The sequence below is a fragment of the Trachurus trachurus genome (genome assembly GCF_905171665.1).
Source record: "Trachurus trachurus genome assembly, chromosome: 21".
Classification (NCBI taxonomy): domain Eukaryota; kingdom Metazoa; phylum Chordata; class Actinopteri; order Carangiformes; family Carangidae; genus Trachurus; species Trachurus trachurus.
In genome coordinates this window covers 31,939,054-31,964,206 of record NC_139899.1, presented here as the reverse complement: position 1 = coordinate 31,964,206, position 25,153 = coordinate 31,939,054, and the positions used below count along the sequence as shown (strand labels likewise).

Genomic DNA, 25,153 nt, shown 5'->3' with positions numbered 1-25,153 from the left:
GACAGAGATGAACACAGTTTAATAATGACCTCATCAGCGTCATGGCAACAGAAAAATCACTGGGACCTGAAAAACAAGAAGAAGTTTATGAGAATCACTGAGAAGAGTTTAAAAAAACCAACTGATTTAATCCATGAATGTAAATAATCTGATGTGAAATAAACAAAAACGTGATTTAATAAAGAACCAGTAAATAAATGAATTAATAAACAAACATTTACATGTCGACATTTATTACTGGATTTATTTTGAAATTCATTTCCTGGCAGATTTTAATTAATTCATCAAGTTTTGACTAAAATGTCTCAAACGTCTTATTCTGAAATTGTTCACTGCTGCCAATGTGTGACTTTACTTTGTAGAATGTTTATCAGTTGTTTTTCTCTAGTTGTTAAAGGGATAGTTCACCCAAAATTCAAATTTCACTCATTATCTACTCACCCTCATGTCGACTAAGAGCTGGGAGAAGTTTCAGAGTCCTCCGTGGCTTCTCTGAGTTACGGGGGGTCCGCGCAGCAGTATTTGTCCATATAATGGTTGTCAATGGATACCACTTTTCTTCGTCCAAAAAGACACACCAAAAAGCATCCAAATACCTCCATACCGCTCGTCTGTAATGTCCCTCTTGTATTGAAGCGACATGAGAAATTGTTCCAAAAAAAATTAAATAAGTCTATATTTTAAGCTTGTTTGTAGCAGAAGCTCCCAGTGTCTCAGTTCACTGCTCTTCCTGTGTCGCGGAACAATTTCTCATGTCGGCCGGCTACCTAAAGCACCAGAAAAGAGACCAAGATGGATCACTGCAATCCGGAGAAAACGGCTGGGCTCCTGGCAACGACACCTGGATTTGCAGTTCACATTTCGTGTCAGGTAACTTTAAATGATGTTGTATTTTTGGGCAAAATCATTTCATTACATGTATTGGCCAACGTTTCCCCAGTAAAACTCTGAACGCTAGCGTCTTTCATTTAGCTATATCATAAAAAATGTTGCGGAAAACTGCAACATTGTAGCCTATATGATACAAAACATCCGTTATAAGACCACAAACGGGAAGTAAAAAGCAACAGCAAATCAACCTCTTTTTTTCATTTCCCCAGTTTAGCTCTGAACGCTAGCGCCTTTCATTTAGCTACTACATCATAAAAATGTAGACCCTGTTTCCATCATTGTATGATAAAAACATCCGTTACAAGACCACAAACGGGAAGTAAAAAGCAACAGCAAATCAACATCAGAAAAGCAAATTGATCCGCTGTTTACATTTTAATCTCGTTTTATAAGCGGCTGTTATCACGTTGGCTGGTTCTGCTCCGTGATCTTGTGACCTCGGGTCTCCAGCTGCTCTCGGTCCCGGAGACAGAGCAGTGGCCGATGGTTTGATCCGACAATCGGAGTTAAACGGCACCACAGACGGGACAGTGTGTGGAAAACACAGATCGAGGCTGCATGTGTGTCTGCTCTACTATATGGTTGATTTTAGAAATGTAGCCTAATCCTGCCAAGTAGACCCCGTTTCCATCAAATATAAGGGTAATCTGATAATAACGTGTTTTTTTCTAACCAACTCACTCAGTATTCTGTGTGGAGGAATACTGGGTGAGCTGGTTAGTTCCATAAACGGGAGGTTAGGGTTATGGTTATAGGGAGTTAGGGCGAGTCGAAGTAATAAGACATATTTGAGCATTTTATTTTTTCAAAAAGCAACGCAATAGTTAGGCTACCTCTCCTGGTAATTAGTTACCTTTATTTTTTTTATTTTTTTTAAAAATGTTTTTGCCTTTATTTGATAGACAGTGATATAGACAGGAAAGGGGGAGGCAGAGAGAGGGGGAATGACATGCAGGAAAGGTCTGCCCGACGCGGGATTCGAACCGGGGACGCCTGCGTGGAGGACTGTAGCCTCTACATGGGGCGGCCGCCTTAACCACTGCGCCACGCACCGCCCCATTAGTTACCTTTATTCAGTAATTATAACTAAATACTTTTTAAAAGTTACATGCCCAACACTGCTTGTTACTTACCTAACTGGCGTATAGGGTTATGGTTATAGGGAGTTAGGGCGAGTTGAAGTAATAAGACATACAGTATTTGAGCATTTTATTTTTTCAAAAAGTAACGCAATAGTTAGGCTACCTCTCCTGGTAATTACTTACCTTTATTATGTAGTAATTCAGTAACTATAACTAAATACTTTTTAAAAGTTACTTACCTAACTGGCGGTCAGTTTGGCTGTGGCATCATTCCCAGGTCAGCTCGAGGTAAACTGAACTCTTCAATCGCTCTGTTCGTAGCTAGCAGAGAGGTGAGTCATTGTTGCTAAGCTAACTGCTAAGCTAAAGAAGTTATACTCAACCTAACTGAGTAAAAATGAAAAACAACCAGGAACCGGAAATGAGACGATACGGACCCAAAAACTCTGGTACCGATCCAGGAGTCTCTGAGGACAACGTCTACAAGTCTGAACCGAGAAGAGACGATCGTTCTGATGGAGGATTTACTTTGCTAGCTAGCTATGCTATCTACCGTTCCCTCGTAAAGCGGGAGTCCCGTCCTGTCGCCTAGCAACCATTTCAACCGTCACTGTTAAAAAAAAAAAAAACTACTCTAGTAGGTTTTTTCAGTCTGTTGTGGTTTGAACTGTACAGTTGTTAAAATGAAATGAGCTGAAACATTAGACATTTCAAAGTATCTTCGGGAACTGCCCATTGGTTCGACCTCTCGTTACTCCGACAAAATCAACCACAAGTCAGACCAATAGGAGGTTGAACCAATGGGTGGTCCCGTTAGTTCAAACTGTCATCGCTACTTTCTGACAAGCTCTTCCATTGATAGGAGCATGTAGCTTTCTCTCTCTCTCTCTGTGTGTGTGAGAGAGAGCAAAATAACGAGAATTACTGAAAGAGAGAGAGCTCTCAGAAACACACAGAAACGCACATCACACAACGCCAGATCATGTCAGATCGCGCACAACCATCATAAATGCTGATCAAGATGTGTAAACTGATAATCAAAGCCCCCCCTCCCAGAGTACAGAGTAAAAGAGATACACTTTTTTTTCTCTCCCCCCCTCTGCTCGATCATGGCTGAACCAGGCTTGAGCTCACTTCACGGGCGCGAGCCTGCTGCAGCCGCCGCTCCTGCTGACAGCAGACTGAGAGAAAAAAAAAAGAAGTAAATTTCGCTTTGGTTAGGTTCAGGCAATGAAGAAAGGAGTTGGTTAAGTTTAGTAAAAACACCAGGTAGAGGCTAGACAGGCTGGAAGCATAATGAGCGTCATATGTTATTAATATGAAGTGCTTGTTTTGCACATGACCCGTTTGATCCCAGAAAGGAAAAAAGGATCAATGCGCAGCCTCCGTTTCCTTTCTGATTGCGTCCGTCTGTCTGTTCGGAGTGGGAGAGAGAGAGAGAGAGAACCCAATCCACCTGTCTGTATATCTGTCTGTAATGTAAGTTTGATTTGATATGAGTGTCAAGGTTTAATTATGGACACTAATGAGCGCGCAGCAGTGCTAATGAGGACCTCCCATTAGTTCGAACTCTCATTACTCCGATTGTCGGACCAATGGGAGTTCGAACCAATGGGAGGTCGAACTAATGGGAGGTCGGACCAGTGCCATGGACCCGTTAATATACCTACATTATTAGTATTATTTACATGTTTAATATGATTTACATTCAGTACAGCTCATGTTTAGAGTGTGGTAATAATTGTCTGTGTGTTTATGGTGAGAAAAGAGTGGTTTATTGTTTGAAAAATGTAATGTTATCTAGCAGTATGCAGTGTCTAACTCCAACCAGCAGAGGGCGCGTTCGCTACACGGTGTGTTCAGGAACAAGGAAGTCGTGCGTGAATACGTTCAGTGACTGAGAACACACACTTGAGTCTGAAGTTTCCGTGTGTGTGTGTGATGATAAAATACATATTTTTGCTCTTTGCAGGTAAGAATGGAGAGTTAGAATTGTGTAACGAGTGGGTGAATGTGTTTTGTGTTGGTTTATTATCCCGTTCGGACGTTATGTGCTATTGTTTATGGACGTTACTCAGCCGATGTACCGTACGGAAAACGGCTAGCCTGTAGTTAGCACTGGTTGCGTAGTTACCGCGAGCAACAGGAAAACTATGAGCCGGTCTAAAGAGCCCGGACTGCTCGCGGAGTGCATAGATAAATAAAAATTAAAGTTAAAATAGATATACATGATTGAGTTGATTAATTTGACAATGTTTAGACATGATTGATACTGTGTGTTTGCTAAATAAGTTGATATATTGAATGTACATGATGAAACTGGTCTGGAATAGTGATACAACAGTCACATGATCTATTGTTTTGATGTTGCTACAGATGTTCATGATTTTTCTGTGTTAGAATATCGAATATGTTCAGTGAATGAGAACACACACTTGAGTCTGAAGTTTCCGTATGTGTGTGTGGCGAACTGTGGTGATAAAATACCAAGGGGGCAGTTGTCGGTCTGAGAAGTGAAGCTCACTTCCGCGTTCAAAAAGCTGCAATCCCCTCGGCTGTCGCTGGGGGCTGGCTCCAGAAGGGAGCAACTCCAATTGAGCCCCATGTTAAAATAGCCGATTTTACAGCTTAAAAAAACATATTTACAGCCTGGTACATTTTATTTTTTTGGTCTCAACCGATAGTTTCTACCCCCGCACACACTCTGAGGGGGGTGATTTTTTTTTTAACTCTACTGTTTTACTATTATTAGGTTTAAAGTTCTGGCCAATTAGGGCGCAGAATCGTTGAGTGACAGGTCAGGAGACCGCTGCTTCGAGGCCAGTGGGCGGGTTCTCGGCCGGCCAACGGCCGCACCGCTCCAAATATGGCAAGTAGAATCCAACATGGCGCGGCTCAAACCCCCGTAGTAGCGGCACAAAACAGACTCCCCCAAACCAATGGGTGACGTCACGGTGCTACGTCCATTCTTTTTACAGTCTATGTAAAATACACATTTTTGCTCTTTGCAGAACAAAATAAAAGACATTCAAATTAAATGTGTAGTGGAGGGCAGCTTCACTCTGCACCACGCTACATCTCTGACCTTTGTGTAGAGTCTGTGTGAACGCTGCCTGAATCCCTGTAGATCAGCTGTGACACATGGGAAGATGAGCTGGCTGATGAATCCAGGTGGACAGCATGTGATGTAGCAGCAGCAGCTGTGATGAGCCTCTGTCATGAGCCTTCATGGAGCTCACAGGTCGTCAGCATCGATGAAGGAGAAACTGATAGTGAAGAAAACTCCAGTCAGACCATGGTGAAGCACACTGATGTTTCCACAAGCTGACCTCCTGATTTTAACAGTAATTTAATTGACTTTTCTTTAAACACTGTAAAAGCTACAGGACAGATAAGTTCATGCCCTGACCCCTTGTGGTTGTTAGGTGGCACTGCGTTACATTGATGATAATATGAACAGGTGAGCGTTAAATGTTCACTGTTTCAGGTCTCATCAGATAATCCATCATTTATTATCATTTAAAAACACAAGTATGTGATTTATTTTAAAACTACAAGATAATATGACACCATTGATGTCACAATCAAGAAATTAATAAACAATTAAAAATGGTGCCTTTTTGGTTTTTGTTCATTCCTGTTATTGTTATTTTATTTTGAAACCAGAAACCAAATTCATGTAGATGTATCTGGTTTTTAATTCTAAACCAAAGACTAGAGACAAAATTATGTGATCAATGTGTTTTTTGTTCTAAAAGAGTTTGAAGTTTTGCTGATTAAACCTCTCATTTTTGATTTGGCAGAGACAGGAAGAACTCCAGCAGAACCACGGCTCCACAGCACAGTGGCTTTCAACAATGAAGCAAAACGTTATCTATTAAACACTGATCTGCTAAATCCCAATGAGCACAGAATAACTGATGAGTTAATCAATACAATGAGCCTATAGAGGGATTATCAGCCTACGTCACTGACGTTCTACTGCGCATGTCGCCTGCAGAAAGAGAGCAGCAAGAGCCGTGATCAGGTCTTTTTGTGCTGGAAGTTGCACTAATTGTTTTGATAAAAATAACAAAACGTGCAAATTTAACAGAATACCGTCAACTCGCACCCCTTTCAAGGCAAACGAGAGAGAAAATAGTACATTGGGGATTAATTTCGAGCAATATAACGTGTTAGATACGTTGGTTTGAATGGTGATAAAGCTAAATGCTCACAGGCACAGCTGTAACGTTATAACTGCAGAGAATGAGTTATGAAATGTTTACTACGACAGTGACTGAAGATGATGGTCACATACTAATGGAAAGCAAGCTGACATTAATTAACGTTAAGCTACATTGTTTTAGATTACCGGTACATACTCAGCCATGCATGTAATTAACGTTACAGTTACGTTATGCAGTTGTTCCAGACTTTAGACAGGTCCGTCCTCTTCCCTCGTCTCTGACCAGGCAGCAGCTCAGTCCTCACAGACACTGAGTTTTGTAATCGTGAGTATTTTCCTGAACATGATTGTCTGTTAAATAACTGTAGGTAACGTTAGGGATGCACAGTGACAGTGTTGTTTTTACCGATGACCGACGCCGTGCTCTGAGTGTCCGTGGTTTGTCCCGTGGCTGAGTTGCCGTTGCCGCGGTACAAACTCGATCCTCCGTCCTGACGTTTTTTTTGGTTTTTTTTCCTGCCGTTATAAAACCTACAGTCTATGTATAAAACACACACTGCATCAGTAGGTGATAAACTGTTGTAGTAGGCTGACAACATCGCTAGCTAACACCGCTTTGACTACACTAGATCCATGGAGGTAACCATGACAACCGGTTCTTTCTGCAGTCAGGTTGCGCACGCATCCTGATTTGTTGGTAAACAGATAATCCCTCTATATCCAAAAACCACTGGACCCAGCAGAATCACAGCCCATTGTGCCGCCTTAAAGGGATAGTTCACCCAAAATTCAAATTTCACTCATTATCTACTCACCCTCATGTGGACTAAGGGCTGGAAGAAGTTTCAGAGTCCTCCGTGGCTTCTCTGAGTTACAGCGGGGCTCCGTGCAGCACTGCATGTCCATATGACGGTTGCGAACAGAGCTCACTTTTCTTCCTCCAAAAAGACACACCAAAAAAACATCCAAATACCTCCATAGTGCTCGTCTGTAATGTCCCTCTTGTAATGAAGCCCCGACATGAGAAATTGTTCCGAAAGAAGTTAAATAAGTCTATGTTGCAAATCACGCGAGATTTGGACGGACAAAGGAAGAGCAGTGCTGGGAGCTTCCACTACAAACAAGCTTAAAACATAGACTTATTTAATTTTTTTTCATAACAATTTCTCATGTCGGAGCTTCAATACAAGAGGGACATTACAGACGAGCAGTATGGAGGTATTTGGATGTTTTTTGGTGTGTCTTTTTGAACAAAGAAAAGTGGTGTCCATTCATAACCATTATATGGACAAATACTGCTGCATGGAGCCCCGATGTAACTCAGAGAAGGCACGGAGGACTCTGACAATTCTCCCAGCCCTTAGTCCACATGAGGGTGAGTAGATAATGAGTGAAATTTGAATTTTGGGTGACCTATCCCTTTAACGGACCACATATTCACCAATGAGACAGAAAACAAGCCAGTGAGTGGACTATGAATCTCTGAGCTCAGTGAGCACCTACCAGTTGTTACAGTTGATGGCAGCGGAGCGGTTCAGTGCTTTCTCATGCGTCGTCGTGTACACTGTAAAAAAAAAAATCCTAAAAAAACGGTAATTTTCCGGCAGCTGGGGCGCCAGAAAAATATTGTGAAATAACGGAAAATTACTTTCTCATAAAAATACAGTTTTTTTCCATAATTAAAATACAGTTTTTAGTTGTAATTTTAACAAGATTTTGCCTCATTTTAAAAACATTTTCACATTTTAAAACAATTAAATTACCTAAAAATATGGTAAGTAAATGCTAGATTACGAATAATAATGCTTAAATTTACAGAAATGTGCTGTTTTTAATTGGTTTAATGACATTATTTTATGTACAGAAGTTGTATAATAATTTGTGTTTGATGTAATAAAACAGTATATGACACAAAAATAATGTGATTCATCTTTCAAAATATATCAAAAAACTTTAGAAAAACTAGATATTGGGTTTAAAATTGCAAGAATTTACCATTTTTAGATCATATCAAATGTTATTTTACGTTGTTTTTAACGTTTAATTACAAACATTTTACGTTTTAAAACAATTAAGTTACCCATAAAGATGGTAAATTAACATTGTAATATGAATAATAATGCTTAAATTTACAGAAATGTGCTGTTATTAGTTGGTTTTAATGGCATTGTTTTATGTAAAAAAAAACTGTATATTACTTTATATTAGATGTAATATAACAGAATACAACACAATAATTTGATTAATTTTTCAAAACATGCCAAAAAGACTTAACTCCACGTTGGGTGTACATTTTTTTCCTTTTACATTAATTTCCTGAATATTTAAAAGGACGTTCAACTAAAAATTCCTCACCTAATAACACCAGAATTATTTTTATTTTAAATGGTTTAAACTGTTTTTTGGCCAGTGGGAAAAGGGGCTTACATGAATTGTTGTACTCAAATGAGAGTAAGCTGAACAAGAACAGCTACAATTTTCCATTTTCAGTATTTTTATTGTAACAGGTAACCATTATTATAGCAATATGGCTCTGAAACAACTGATTTGGAAATTAAAGAAAAGTTAAAAAAAAAGTTGAGTTACCAATTCAGTGTTATTTCTATCCAAGGTATCCATAACTTGGTCAAGTCACTGTACTGTACATCCACAACATGGATTACAAGCCTACATTAAACCTCACTGTAAATTAATCCACACTATCCAAGTCATCCATAACCTGGTCAAGTGACCATACATTCAAAACATTGATAACAAACTTAGTCAAACCTCACTGTAAATGAATACACACTCTATCCAAGTCATCCATAACCTGGTCAAGTAACCATAAATCCACATTGATTACAGACTTTGTCAAACCTCATTAGAACATTGATAACAAAGCTACATAACAAATAGCTTACATGAAACCTCACTTGACATTAATCCATAATAGTCTGTGACTTAGACAAAGTATCCATAACTTGTGAGCACTTCTTATTCCCTCCACTCGTAGTCTGCAATTTTGGTGATGAGTGTGAGAACCTTTGGACTGACGGCAAGTTGTTTTTTGGTGGCGTTCCGCTCCACTTTTGATCCCTTGTCTGGATTTATCTTGAAGAGGCACCTGTCAAATGAAAAAAAAAAAAAACTTTAGTAAGTGTGGATTGTACTGTAATGTAATGTTGTCATACATTTGCAAAAAAGTTACACAACAGTGTAGACAGAGCTTGCTTGTGAAAGAGTATTTGGACATACAGGAACTGTGGAACAGTGATGTAATGAAAAGATTAACATGCGAGTACTGTATATGTGAATTGTGTATGAATGTGTTTGAATGTTTGAAGGTGGTCAGAGGGGGTTTGGTGTGAAATGGCAGCCACGCTTCCCTCAGTCTGCCCCAGGGCAGCTGTGGCTACAAACGTAGCTTACCACCACTGGTAAGAATGTGTATGAATGAATAATGGTTTCTGTAAAGCGCTTTGGGTGATTGAAAAGCACTATATAAATCCAAGCCATTATTACTGTTATTAGTATTAGTATTAGTATTAGTAGTGTAAATACTATTTCAGGGAGAATAACGTAACTTCGGTCAGGAGGATCTGCTACTCAAAGGTTTCTTGGGCATTTGAGTTTTGTTTTGTCATTATTTCATAAATAAGAATTAACAAGCACTTGTTTCTGTAACTTGACATGAGCATGAATCAAGGATAAATAAGAGACACAGTCAGTCTAAAAACCTGAAAAACAAAAATGAACTCAGGTAAAGTTTGGACCATTTTCATCCAGTAGGGGGCAGTTTTCACATCATTTTTTAGTGATAACTCTCCCTTGTGATAGAAAATGTCTTTTTTTTTTTTATAAATTCCTGAAATTTTATTTTAAAAAAATTCAAAGAGGTCAATAATACATTGTCCTACTCAGTGTATGGGTCAATCTTTCATAACTCAATCAGAAAAAGAGAAAATACGGTTGTTTTTCTCTTACAATAAAATCAGAACATTAAAATGAAGTTTTTGATTTTATTATTTTGTTATTGTGGCCTTTTGATAAATTCAGGAAATGCCTGGAGACTTGTGGAAGTACAGGTGCTTTACTTTCAGCCTACATGCACAGCAGGAAAGCCTGACCGGAGATCTATCTGCCAACTGCCTGCAGACTGCAACTACTCATGGCAGGAGACGGGTCTCCCAGACCGGACAGGACCCAGCACCATCTTCAGTAAAGTTCCTCCAGCCTCCTGAGATTAATAACATTATCCAACAGCTGAGCAGAACAGTAAACTAACTTCAGCCCACAGAAATATCCACAACACAGGTCCATCTCGGCAGCTCCACGCTGCTTCTCTCCGCGACCCAACTCCACCTCCTAGTGGGGCCTCCTCAGTGGCAGTGCTGGCTCCTGTCTGGTCTGAGTGATTCCTGGCATGAGTGCTCATGCACAGTCAGGCTTTCCTGCTCTGCATGTAGGCTGAAAGTAAAGCACCTGCACCTCCACAAATCTCTAAGCATTCCCCCAAATAAATATAATATCCAAATAAAATAGATTGATGGGTGGATCATGAACTTAAAGGTGTGAGAATGTACCACATTGTGACCAACAGGTGAGTATTTCAGCATTTCAGCACTTGAGCAGTGCTCAGTTTTACAGTATGTGCATTATATATCTTATTTTGATGTATTGAATTGACTAGTGGTGTCTTACCTCTGTAAGAACTCCAAAGTTGATGCTTGGGCTGCTGGGTAAGATATGTTCATACAGTAGTATGAACCAAACATCAGCAAAAGAGCATCACTGAAGATTCTGATGTGGCCATTCACAATGGTCTGGTCAACAGACAGCATGAAATTCTCTGCCGCCAAAGTCGAGTTTCCTGTTGTGTACAGGGACAAGAGAAGGACAAGAGAAAAATACAATTAAATTATCATCTTACAACTGAGTCCAGTACAACAATAACAAAGTAATAGTACTAATAGTTTTCTGTTTTTTGGTTTTAATTTATTGTGGTGGAGAAAGATAAATATTCATACCGCAAACAACAATACATGGTGTACTTGGAAGTCCAGCACAGTCCACTTCAGAGGGCAGGGTTGTTTGATCCACTTTGTAGAACAGTTCTTCTTCTTCATTGAAGTACTTGAGGAGTAGTGGAAGAAACACAGCAACATTCACATCTGCAGCATTTTTGCTTGATGTTTCCATTTCCCTGAAGATGGTCTCCATCTTCCCTGGCTTGTCAGCCGATTTAAGAAATGAAATGACTCTGGCACATTTATTTGCTATGTTTTTGTCTTCCATGTCCACACCTGTAAGCTCTTTAAAATGAGTCTTCATGCCAGTTGTCTCAAACAGATATGGCCATTCCTTTATCAAGTCAGAAGTCTCAGTCCCACTGATAATGTCCTTTCTCTGAGTGAAGAAAGTGACTCTCATCATATTCTCAATGGCTTTGCTGTCACAGCATCTTTCTCTCCACATTTTCTTTAACTCTTCTTGTGCATGTTTCTGAGATTCAGGGGTTTCATCAGGTGGCAGCTGTGTTGGTTGCCAGTTTGTACACCCATAAGTGTCTAGTCTTTTTTTCTGAGTTGGGGTATCCTCTCCTTCACTGTTGCTAATACTTTGTCTCTTTAACGAAAGTGAAGTGTTTCCTCTCTTGAGGTTGTCCACTCTGCTGACCATCTGTTTGGTGAGTGAGTCATATCCACTGCCTACAACTTCACCTTCAATGACATCAGTAAATACCACAGGGTAGGCCTTTGTCATCTTCCTTGCTATCTCACTGATATGTTTCTTCCCAGGTGTTGGGCACACGGTTAAGATTTCACTGACAATGAGCCGTATGATTTCAAGTCTCTCACTTTTTGTTGGCCGCTTTCCCCTTTCCAACTTTCTGATGATCTCAGATGGAATCTTCTGCCAAGGAATTTGAAATTTAAAATGCCAGCTGTTGTCAGACAGTCGACGAGGTGTGATATCTGTACTTGAACTACTTGTTGACCGTGGTGAACTTGGAGTTTCTGAACTGTAACCACCTGGAGAGAACACAGAGAACATTAGCTGTTATTAAATAATAGGTGGGTTTTCATTAAGCCTTTTTCCTCTTTCGGGATGTTGGTTCCAGGCAAAACTATATAGAAATGACTGTCATTTGTCCTCTTTTTTTTGCAGTGTTCAGACCGAGACTTAATGGTAGTGAGATGCGCTGAGTCAAGGCTTCAACACCCATGGTTCTGGTCGAATTTTATTTTTCAGACCCATAAAGAACTTGTACTTACTTACTGATGCAACAGTTAAAGCTATCCAATTTTACACATTGTATAATGTAACATGCATAATTTTAACTCAAACATCTATATCTTTCCACAAATAGTCAGTGGATATCATTTTAACCCCAGCATGTAGTTAGTAGTCCTGATACTGATTGCAGTAATGGAAATGGGAGGAAAAGAAAACAACTAAGCACAGCAACAGTGGAAATATTACCTGCATGGTCACATGGGTGAGTTCATGAGTTTTCTTTATCAGCATTGGGCTGAAATTTTTCATTTTTTCCCTTACTGTTGTTGGCTGGGAGACCTGACTGTTTTTGTTGTGTGTTTTTATTCTTTTGTTAGGTTGGAGCTTTTATTGAGTCTGAAAACATTTACAAGTGATCCAGTTTACGAGCCAGGACCAGGATAAAGGTGCAAGAATATCCAGCCTTTTCCAACACCACAGCAGTCACACTAGAGATGACACTGTTGCTTTGGGACAGACAAGCTTGCAAGATCTCAATATAACACACCACATAGAGTAGCAAAAAAAAAATACACATCAGACTGACTATACATGGGAACTAAATGAACAACACATTCTTGTTGGGGGGATTGCTACTGGTGGATACAAAAGTCATTTTTTTCTGTACATTGTAATAAAATATCCTGTGTTCATCCCTGATTAGTTGTGTGTGATTTGCTACCGAATCAGAATCTAGAGAAGATAGACCCAACTTATGATACTGATTTATAGGCACACTATCAATTCACTGCTGGTGATTGTACTATATTACAGTTAGTTACTGGTAGATTATAAAAATTTTCAGCCCATCTAACCCAAAAGAATGATTCTGTGCAATAAATGCATATACTCACCAGAAAGGGCCATCTCGTCAGACTGTGTTACTGGACTTGTACTGGTGCTGGCTCTGCTGAACTGTTGGTTGCTCTGGTTGCTTGGAGGACTGTCCAAGACATCTTGCTGGCCTTAATAAAGGAGAGATAGTAGTAATATTTAAACCATACAGACATCACATTGCTCAATCTGGGTATATTAATACCCAACATAATTATATACTCAGTAGCCAATTGATATATTTCAAAGTGTTCCTTTCTCAATATAATGCAGTACAGTACACCACCACTAACACTCACTATGAAATCAGTAATGAACAAGGTATAGTTTATAGTTATCACCTTTTTGAAAACATCAACAAAAATGTAGAGAAGATTCTTTGAAGTATAATTCATAGTAGAACTGCTGTATTGGACTGCATTAATTTGAACAGGTGTACCTAATAAGTATATTTTGACTTTGTACATTTTTCTAATGTGAAAGTTTATTATGTAGCCCTCTGTACAAATTGAAACACATACTTTTCTTTTTGAGCAGTGACAGAAGTTTCCTGGCTTCAACTGGTCTCAGGACAGAAAGGAGGTCACTCTCCTGCAGGTAGCTCAGGTCCTCCAGGTCCTCAACTCCTAAACCTTGCAGATGCTCCAGCAAAGGCTCAGGGTCTCTCAGTTTAGGAAGACTTGATTTGATGAAAGACAGGAGCGGACTTTCTGTATCCATGACTAGGAGGACTAGAAGGGATGAAAAATACTGCTCAAGCATTACTGTCAGATTTTAATCTCTCAAACTCCAGATTACTCTGAGTCAACAATGCTATGCTTAAGTGAAATTACCCTTGTCCCACAAAGGTTGTACACAGGCAAAGGATAATAATCTAGTTTCTGCTCAGGCTTCCACCAATTATCACAACTATGACAGGTGTAATGTTTTGACATCCTTAACTGCAGTGCAGTACTCACTTTTTCAGTTTACTCCATGAAATCAACTCATCATTTATCTGCAGAGAGAAAGAAAAAAAGAAAAACACATTTATGAAACATGAAATTTGCCAAAATCAAAATAAATGCTATTGACTGTGAAATAGTTAACCTAAACTGTGTTCGCCAATCTCCCCTCAATTAACTAAAAGATGACCATTAGCTTATCCTTTACATATTTTTCAGTATTGTTTGAATTTCATGTTGACCAGTGACTAGTGTTGCACCAAAATGAAGATTTGAAAAACCTTGAAAAAGGCAAGAGGAAGATCAAAATATTTGTTTTAAGAAAGAGTAACTGGTTGAAATAAACCATTACCAAATCTCAGTATCATTTATAAAATATCTGTTCTCTCTTCTTTGGAAGAAAGTAACGTTACACTTAAAATGGCTCTGAGCACTCGTGAAAAGAAAGGAACAGGTGGGGGCTAGAAGAGTTTTTTTGTTTTGTTTTTTGCAATAGTGGATTATTGACGTTAGAAAAAAATTCAAAACCAGATATTGAAAAGTTACATAAAATTAAGCTTCCTATTCTAGCCAAAAATCATGCCATTTCAAGTCATACAGTGGAAGTTATGGACAAAAAAACTAGTGAAAATGTATCTGTTCATTGTTGCAGCTCTAAACAACTGTTCATCTTTTTCTCCGCCTGTGTCAGTTAGTTCGCAAAAGCAAACGCAATGGCAAGCTAAAGTTAGTAGCTGGTCTGGCTAGCTAACATTTCAATTGACAACATGCCGGCGTATTCTGTGCCTTTTGCGGAGTGAGTAAACTCAGAGGCATGGTGGTAAATAAAACTAATGCTACTCAGCTTCAGTTTGATACTTGCCGTCTACCGTCGTCCTTCCTCGAGCCTCGACGTTAGCTGCTGTCCGCACAAAGTTCTGTCGGGCGAGCAGGAAGTCTGGAACCGCAACCGCGGCGCGTTGGTTGTTGATCTTGCTCAAGTGTCACGTCGAAACAGCCAATGGCATGTCGTCTTCTCCTTTTCAGACAGTTTCTGACCAACCGCGCTTTTTTTTTTTTTTTAACTTTATTCACAGAAATGTCCAGAACAATACTGTTGTGCCAGGGAAGAAAAAAAAATGCTTTATTGAAAGCATTTAATTGCAGCTCACTTAGTGCTGATGCTGCATCAGTTCAAGTCCAACTCTTTATTATTCACCCTCTCAAGCTTTCCCCTTTCCCTGTGTCTCTTTAGATGTCCTTTCAAAATAAATATAATTTATAAATATAATGTTACCATCTAGAAATGAGAGTAATTGTATTTATTTTCAATGAAAATATTAGTCAAATAACAAAGAAATTATAGTAAAATTACAAATTTTTACTATTAATTCCTCAGTAATTTTAAATTATTTTTTCCTCTTTTTTAGGGTTTTAAAGTTTAATTTTACAGTTTATTCCCTTAAATAACAGACAAATATTTGTGAATTTACGATACATTTGTGAATGTATTTTAACAATAAATATATGTATTTCTAATGGGTTTTTTTTGTAAAAGAACAGAAATATAGTGTATTTTCACAGTTACAGTTATTTAATGTTATTTTACATTTGACATGTAAAAACACAGTCTATTTTTGTAAATTAAATGGTATTTTAAAAATACAGAAAAAATCTGTAAAATAGACAGTAAAATTCTGTTATATTACAATTTTTTTTTACAGTGTAGTTTCACAGAGGACAAGGACCGTCACTGTCAGACTCCCATCAGACTTTATTTACATCTGCTAATGAAAAGAGGAGAAATAATCTCTGCATCAGGCTTCACAGTCACAGCCCAGGATAACACACACACACACACACACACACACACTGGAACAAAATAAACTCTCTCTGCCTGTTCAACAGTCATGCTGCTAGGATTAGCCACAAGCTAACATGAAGCTATCAAAGTGAGTGAAAAGCTTTTCCGTATCAATGAACTTGTCATGTATCTCACTCAGCATCATCACAGAACATCAGCAGTTGTTGTCTGGAGCAGATCTTCACATGTATGATCAATAAAGTCACCTTTAACCCTCAAATAGAAAGTTAGATTAACGGAGCTCAGTACAAGTCAACCTACCACGACACTCCGACAGCAGACTGTTGCCTAGAAACGGGTCAACCCGCCAAGTCTGCAGGGGCTCGTTAGTGCGGCGTTTCAAAATAAGAGCTTCTAACTCATAGATCATAATAAATAAATAGATAAAAAATAAAGGAGTGAACGACTTCATATTGTAACAGGCAGATAAATAATAATAATAAACTAAGTGTAGTGCAGCTTCCATAATAACAGAATTACAGTTAGTGGAATTACTAACTCCTTAACTCTGTTACAGCAGCAAGTACAAGACAAAGCAGCCAGATAAATAAATAAAACACATTACAGCAGAGTGAGGACAGAGGAAAGCATCAATGTGTTTAGGAATGACTTGAAAACAGTTCATAATGAAAACGATATTGACAATGTATATGGAACATTTTAAGAATATTCACATCATTATTAAACAAAAACTGTCCAGTGAAACAACAAAGCAGCAAACTAAAGTAGCCTATATAGATGGACCATGGATCATGAAGGGATTAGGAAACGCCTGTCAAAAGACAAATACTCTACAGAGAATTTATTAAACAAAGAACTAAAGAGGCAGAAAATAAATGTAAGTATCAGAATAAGTGAACCAATACTATAAAGCTCTGTAGAAAAGAAAACTATAGGACAATATTTAATAACACCAAAAACAACACTAAAGGAATGTGGGATATATAAAATGTTATTATTAAAAATGTCTCAACACAATGAAGTTCCCCTCACTATTTCATTCAGAATGTGTCCCGTTAAGTGTCACAGGATGTGAAGCTATATGGACCAGGAAAGACTGGGCTCGTAATAGGAGAGTTAGGTGAGTGATAAACACAATGAGGAAATGAAGTCACAAGCTACTAGTTAGTTAACATATGCTTTATGAAAAATAAAGATAAAATGAAAATTCAGCACAATAACTGACTTCATGTTCCACAGGTTCTTTCTTTTTGTTCTTCACAAATGACAAATCAAATTGTTCTCTATCACATATGGGAAATGTCCACATGAGAGAAAAAAATAATAACAAAAATGAGTTTTAATTAATAACAAGACTGTTAGTACATAGTCATAACACTCTTCTCTTTATGGCCATACTCAAATCACATAATCACACAATTAAACACACTAGTAGCCTACTGTAATACAATAGTGACTAAAGGGAAAACATTTGGTTTTAGTTCTATAGCCTATCAAATGGAATATTTATTTTTACACATTTTAAAACCATAAATTATTTTAGCTTTTTTTCTGCCATGAAATGTGATGATTTCAGCTGTTTTCCATGAATTACAACACTTTTTGTTTTACTTTTAACCATGAAATATGATTCATTTTGTTTAATCTCTTTTTAACCATTAAACAAATCCTTTAAGTTATCAACTGTGAAACAGTAAAAACCAGTGGTGGACAGTAACAGAGTAAATTTACTTGAGTACTGTACTTATACATATCTAGAGGATTTGTACTTTACTTGAGTATTAGATTTCTTTGGTACTTATTACTCTTACTTGAATACATTCCCAAGGCAAATATTTTTACTTTTACTTGAGTTAATTTCTAGGAAGGCTGAAAAGTAAGAGTAAGAGTTAGTTGGACGGTGCAGGTTCATTCTGTTACAGTTTTCATGCAAGAGTTAAATGATTGTTAATAAACATCTGCATTACTTAATTAAAGAATTGTTATTTTTATCATGTTTGCCTGTAATCTCCTGTGGTACCACATAAATACAGCATTAAAATACAGCATTGAATTGTGGACACAGTCATGTCCCCTCAGTGAGGGGGAGATAGAAAATGCCTTGCCTGATGTGTGTGGGGGGGCTGGGGGGTGTAAAACATGAAAATGACAATTGCTGTCCTCTTATGATCCCATTCATTTAATTTGTTTTTATAGGTGTTTCTGCAGCTTTATATAACATTGTGGTTCTAAAAGCAGCACATCAGTGCAGGTGGTTTCAAAGAGTTCATTCTCACAAACAAGAGTTAAAAGCTCCTTAAATTCATTTAGAAAAAATGATAGTATTTCATTGATGTGAAAAATAAGAAATTTACTCGTACTCTTACTTTTACTTAAAGCAGAAGTAAGTGGTCCGGTCGTTTTCGCTAATGCTGCGTTCCAGGCAGGCTTTTGAAATCGTAAATTACAGCTTCAAGTCACAACTTACGACTTTGTAGCGTTTCAGGCAACCCACTCGTGTTTTTCCGACCTGTTTTACCGGTGAAAGTCACTATAACGGCCACTCGTAACTTCCGACCGGTGAACTCGTACCAGAACGAACTGGTACGACTTCACGGTCGGAAAAATACGAGTTTCCTTGAACGCACCATAACAGTCCTCGTCCCTACGTCGCCACATTCACGGCGTCCCTTGGCTGCACACACAGCCCTGCATGCCGTTCTCTCTCCTCATTGGATAAAAACTGTAGGATACGATAAATGTTTTCTCCTCGGCTCAGAGCAGAGCAGAGGGACTGAGAGACCCGTGTTTCAGACCAAACACTCTATGTAAGTGATTGCTGTCGGAAGATATAACTATTTAAGACTTATATTAACACAAATATATCACTTACTTCTGCTTTAAAGTACATATAAAAGCATGTACTTTTGGATATAAGTACCTTTAAAAGCAAGTACTTTTTTACTCTTACTCCAGTACTGGGGTGGAGTACTCTGTCCATCTCTGGTCTCCATCTGTTACAGATATGAGCACTAGTAGCCGACTGCATGGCTTCTCATAACAAGCAATGGAGCAAAAAGAGCAGCACATCTTTATATACAGTGTTGGAGCTATTTTTTTATTGTTAGTATTTAGTGCTGTTTAGTTTAGTATTTTGTTATTTGGTTATTCTCAATCAATTTATTTGATTTCATTATGATTAAATTTCTATTAGTATTCTACACAGGAATTTTCTTTGTTCTTTGTTTGCTCGTCTTTTGGTTAAATAAACCACGATTTTTGTTGAAATTGGACATTTGTTTGGACATTATGTTTTTTCTCATCCGAGTACAGTGGCCCTTTGATTTGTATAATTTGAAGTTTGATTTGACACTTTTATTTGTTTGACAATCGGCTACTACATACAGTATATAATATATAGCCTGTTATTGGTTGTTTTAAATGTGTGAGCAGGCTCCTTCCAAATAATTTATACACCTCATTTGAACGTTGTTATCATCAATTTATTGAAGCACCAGACCAGACTGTACAATGTTCTTAGATTTAATACATTTACACCTGTCAACTTCCACTGCTCACCATTAAGGCAAAGTGCACAGCTGTTAATGTGTGAAAGGAACTTGAGTTGTGATGATGACACATTATAGTTTTGGATTACTTTCACATTCAGTCAGTCCACAGTTGTCCACCACGCTCTCTCTCTCTGACAGCAGAGGTGTTTTATTTATTATTATTACTATTATTATTATTATTATTATTAATAAAGAGGGGTGTCACCTTACGTCAGCATTAAGATCTGCTGTGTGTTAGAGTAGACCATGGGTTAAACTTACGCCGGAATATCCCTTTAAATAAATAATGTGTTACATTAACATTTTTAACACACACAGGGGAAACACACACATGTTCTTCTGACAAGCGGCGGACTGAAGGTCAATATTATCATTAGTATTTTAACTGTTTATGGTTCAGTATTAGAAATAAACAGCAGTAGTAAAAACACCAGTCTCTCTACTCAGATTACAGAAGTGACATCCCCTCCCCCACTTCCTGTTTAAAGTTTACTTCCACTTTTCACCACGCGGTTGTGTAGCAGTTTATTTCGTCGTGTGACGGTAAGGTGAACAGTCTGAATGTTTTCCTCGTTAACACCTGTCGTTACCTGAGTTCTCTGCCCTTCAACGTGTCGTTGTGTTGTTGTTGTGTTGTTGTTGTGTTGTTATAATGTGACTGTAGCTGAGTCAGAGCTGTAACTGTAAAGTCTGGACCGACAGAACCGTGTCCTCCATGTTGTGTGGGTGTTTTTTTTATTTTTTTTATTTAAGTCTCTTCAAAATACAAACATTAAAGGCACATTGGTAATAGATAAATGCACAGTGCTGAATCAGCTTGTTGTGTGGATGTTGTGGGTAGAAGCGCTGGAATAAGAGCAGAAGCAGAGTTAGTGGATGGTCAGTAGTTGAACACAGAGTGGTTCTTTGTGTGCAGCTCCACTTCCTGATGACTGGAGGCAGCTTTACCGCCTGAATCAGCCTGTGGAGGAGGTGGAGAGGAGCCGCTGCTCTCCTGCTGTCTGAGCCACTAAACGCAGCCTGAGCTCGTCCGGACAGCCGCTGGAGAACAGCTGGGACTTTGTCTGTGGTGAGTAGAGTGGTCTGTCATTAGAGTTACACTACAGGACTGATGTGGACTCAGTGTCTGTCATTAGAGTTACACTACAGGACTGATGTGGACTCAGTGTCTGTCATTAGAGTTACACTACAGGACTGATGTGGACTCAGTGTCTGTCATTCGCCCTCATGTTGTCTTGGGCTCATTTTGACCCCAAACCAAAATTCTTTCCTTCATAATTTTCTTGTTTTTTTTTGTGTGTGTTTTTTTTATCAAACGGCCTGAAATTAACAGAGGTTGTTTAATACTATGGTATTAACAGTTACAATAAATTTGAAGCAATTTGGTTGAATTTTGGGTGTTTTATTGAATTTAATAACAAAACATAACATTATCACAGAAGTTGTGTTTCATCTTTTTATTCAACTTCAGACCAACCTAATACTAATTTCACACCTCATTTATATGAAATAATACCTATTTTCTGAGTTTCACAAAACAGAAAATGACCCAGACTGATTTGACTGCTAAAAAGCACAAAACATAACGCAGGTGGGCACAATTCGTAAACAAGACACAATAATTATCTTTCTTGCAGCTGTTAGTTTATTAACTTTGTTTATGAAGTTTATTAAAACAATTTCGGACCACCGTGTAGACAATTGCTTATTAACTTGCCATTTTTACTGTCGGGAGTATAAATTAAGCAATACCGTATACGCTCAAAACTCCCTTGCTGTGATAATGAGCCCATATCCCGGACTGATGTGCTTTTACAAAACGGTTACTAATACTGACAATATCAAAGAGAGATACACAATAAATTTCATGTAGTTTTTTGAATCAGAAATCTATATTATCTAATAAAATAGTCCCACTGTAAAAAGAAAAAAAAAATATATATATATATATATTTATATACATATATATATTCTGATGACTGGGTTGTAGGTCTGCATGTCATCTTCTCCTCTGCCTTTTTTCCAGGAGAAACTGAGCAGCACTGCTCAATCCACTCCATTGTTAACCCTCCACGAAGTCAAAGTTAACCTTGGACATGTTATGTTAAAACGAATGACCAGAGGGGTCATTCCCTGGCAAATCGCACTCTGGGCTACAGTTTATTTCAGAATTGTGTGAGTGCAGCCGAGAGTGGGGATTTCAGAACCACGGATAGCGCACATAAAAAGATTTGACAACCTTTTAAATGTGTTTGCTGCAAGCAAAATTATAAATGAAGACAGTGATATATTTCTAATAAAAAATGAGTTGAATGTTCATTTCAGCTAATTTCAGAAATGTGTGAGTGCGGCTGGAGAGCGGGCAGAAGTGTTGATGTAGGTAGAAATATGGACTTGAACATCAATTTTGCGTTTGGGGTGGGCGTTTGGGGTGGGCGGGAGTAGCAGCGTTGACAGACAACCCCATTCAGCCAATCAGCAAGTTGGTGTAGTGACGGGGCTTTGCACCAGTCGGTCCCTGATTGGCCAACGTGCTGTGTCAATCACAGCGGCGACGCTGATTGGCTCGGCCTTCTGAGGGTTTCAGGCCAAACGCTTACAACGGGGATGAGGCCAGACTCTCCCTCAGAAATGAAATGAAATGCATTTCCGGGAGCGGCTGGTTTACGAGGCTAATCGTATATCTTATGTACAAGTTTATACACCTCAATCATGTCACCCCTATACCTCCTATAGACAAGAGTTGGCAGTCTTAAGTGCCTTAATCTTTCTCCATATCTTCATATCATATCCCTCCCTGGGATTAATTTGGTTACTCGTCTCTGAACTGCTTCAATTTTTTCAATATATTTTACTTTATAGGGACACCAGACAGAGCTTGCAAATTCGAGATGAGATCTCACCAGAGCTTTATACAATGGTAAAACAATTTCCTTACTTAAGTTTGTGAAGGTCCGTTTTATCATGGCCACCCTTGAATTAGTTATTTTTATTTAATCATGTGTTTTTGAAATTCTAATGCGCCATTAACCACCACACCTATATCCTTTTCCTCTTCTACTTTATGGACAAGCATATCTCCAACCAGATAGCTAACACAGTTGTTATGCCCTCTTCCAAGTTGCAGATATTTACATTTTTCTGGATTTAATTTCAATAAACAGGTATCACACCAATTACTCATCTAAACTGTAGGATCTTCTTCACAAGTAATCTTTTATGTGGGACTTAATCAAAAGCTTTTTGAAAGTCCATATATACAGTCAATTCATACAATTTTTATATCATAGTTTTATTTTGGATGCTTGATTTAATTTATGCACACCAAAACAGAATTATTTCACACATAAAAAACTACCTGGGTCAAAATGATGAGACTGTGTCTGAGTGAACACTGAAATACCTTCTGTCTGTTGTTGGCCATCACTGCTGTGAGTCACACTGATGTTTGTCCTGTGTAAAGATGGAGGACATTTCAGATTTATCCTACCAGTGTTAAATACTAAGTTTAAGTACTTAACAGACATATTACAAATATTACAAGTATTAATTAGCAAACCAGGGATGTGATGGCACTAAATAGAGTCACATCCCTTACCATGATAAATGGTGGTATCTATAGCGAACCACAGCCAGACAATGGTGAAGCTTACTGATGTTTTCAAGAAGCCTTTATTTATGCTCAGCCGTCATCCTTATTTGAACATAAATCTCCTTTTCCTTTTATTCATATCCGTTCTTCTTTCAACACCGTAAGAGCTAAGGGACAGATAAATGAAATAAAATGAGCTCTTATGAAATAAATAAAATAACCCTTGTAAATGATTTTCACCAAAATATGCCTTATGACAATTTATACAACAGTTAGTTCCGACCGGTCCCAACCGAGCAATTTGATTGGACAACGAGACATTTAATAGTGCTGATATACAGTATAACAGCACTGGGACTTTTCACAGACATAATCACTCCGCTGTTCAGCTGGACAGGAGCTAAGTCAGAGCCACGCTCCCCATACAGGAGCTGCCCCATCTCTCTGCTGCTGCTGCTGCTGCTGCTGCTGCTGCTACAGTTATAAACGGACCTGAACATTAAAACCTGGACCTGACCTGGTCCGTCTAATTGGAGATAAATCTCTACTAAACCCGGCTGGGGAAAAAATCGCCGCGGGGGCAACTACGTTTTGACGGTGATGTGTTTTGATATTAGCGTTAGCTGTAGTTAGCCACGTAGCTCAGCTACTTAGCTTCAACTGTGTTTATATTGATTACATAGATGATAAACAAATGTAATACAGTATCGATAACGTCTCTGTATGTCTTCATGCTGGTCCTGTTGCTGCGGTGCTGATCAGACACGGGCTCAGAACCAGAACCAGCACTGGAAGCAGCTCGGTGGAAAACCTTGTAGCTAGTAGCAAGCTAGTATGAAATGTTTATGTGTTGCCTGGCAACAGCCTTGTCTCCCTTCCAGTTGCAGAACTATTTCTGTTGGCGGAGCCAAATAAATGATTAAATAAACAAACAAATCATAATCTCTTGTAGTTTATTACTGTTCTAAAAATGCGCTCGTAGCACTGTTGTATAAAAGCAATATCACACTCGAGGTCGTGCTGTTGTACTGTATATCAGCACGGTGTGATTATCTGCGGCACTCGGCCTGCGGCCTCGTGCCTACGACCGAATCACAGCCGTGCTGATATACAGTACAACAGCACTCCCTCTCATGTGATATTGCTTAAATATATGAGCCTTAAAGCAGAAGTAAGTGATATATTTGTGTTAATATAAGTCTTAAATAGTTATATCTTCCGACAGCAATCACTTATATAGAGTGTTTGGTCTGAAACACGGGTCTGTCAGTCACTCTGCTCTGCTCTGAGCCGAGGAGAAAACTTTTATCGTATCCTACAGTTTTTATCCAATGAGGAGAGAGAACGGCATGCAGGGCTGTGTGTGCAGCCAAGGGACGCCGTGAATGTGGTGACGTAGGGACGAGGACTGTTATGGTGCGTTCAAGGAAACTCGTATTTTTCCGACCGTGAAGTCGTACCAGTTCGATCTGGTACGAGTTCACCGGTCGGAAGTTACGAGTGGCCGTTATAGTGACTTTCACCGGTAAAACAGGTCGGAAAAACACGAGTGGGTTGCCTGGAACGCTACAAAGTCGTAAGTTGTGACTTGAAGCTGTAATTTACGATTTCAAAAGCCTGCCTGGAACGCAGCATTAGCGAAAACGACCGGACCACTTACTTCTGCTTTAATCAACATTTCACATGAGATAATGACAATAAACCGTTTGCCATAAACACATAAAACAGATTCAAAGACTATTGTTAGCTCAACATCACCACCATGAGGCCAAACATATATGCACACTACACAGAGGCTAACATTAGCATCGCTATTAGCGTATGACAATTAGCATTTTTTCCCACATTAAATCGAACAAATTACACATGGCTAAACATATTGACATGTTGTTTACACAATACCTTGTTCCCAATTCCAGCTGGGTGCTTAACCATATGATGTAGAACCCTTTAGGAGCAGAATTATCATGCCTGACTGCACCGTTTGCCGTCTGCTTCGAGAAACGTAAAGAAAACAACAATACGGGAG

General features: G+C 38.6%; 2 protein-coding genes across 2 annotated transcripts in view; one reads left to right on the top strand and one right to left on the bottom strand.

Moving 5' to 3' along the window:
- The window catches only part of LOC311004122 (protein NLRC3-like), a gene marked incomplete at both ends in the record, with an annotated part of 177,378 nt that overhangs the window by 125,384 nt on the left and 26,841 nt on the right, over positions 1-25,153 (top strand). The gene's annotated exons all lie outside the window — the stretch shown is intronic.
- On the bottom strand, positions 9,118-13,967 carry LOC311004712 (uncharacterized protein; the record flags this gene model as incomplete). Its single annotated transcript, XM_083996884.1, has 5 exons — positions 13,755-13,967; positions 13,254-13,364; positions 11,175-12,155; positions 10,825-10,993; positions 9,118-9,247 (listed from the first exon to the last, which is right to left on the bottom strand). Exons 1-5 carry the CDS (start codon positions 13,951-13,953, stop codon positions 9,118-9,120), a joined length of 1,590 nt encoding a protein of 529 aa, XP_083853010.1. The 5' UTR covers positions 13,954-13,967.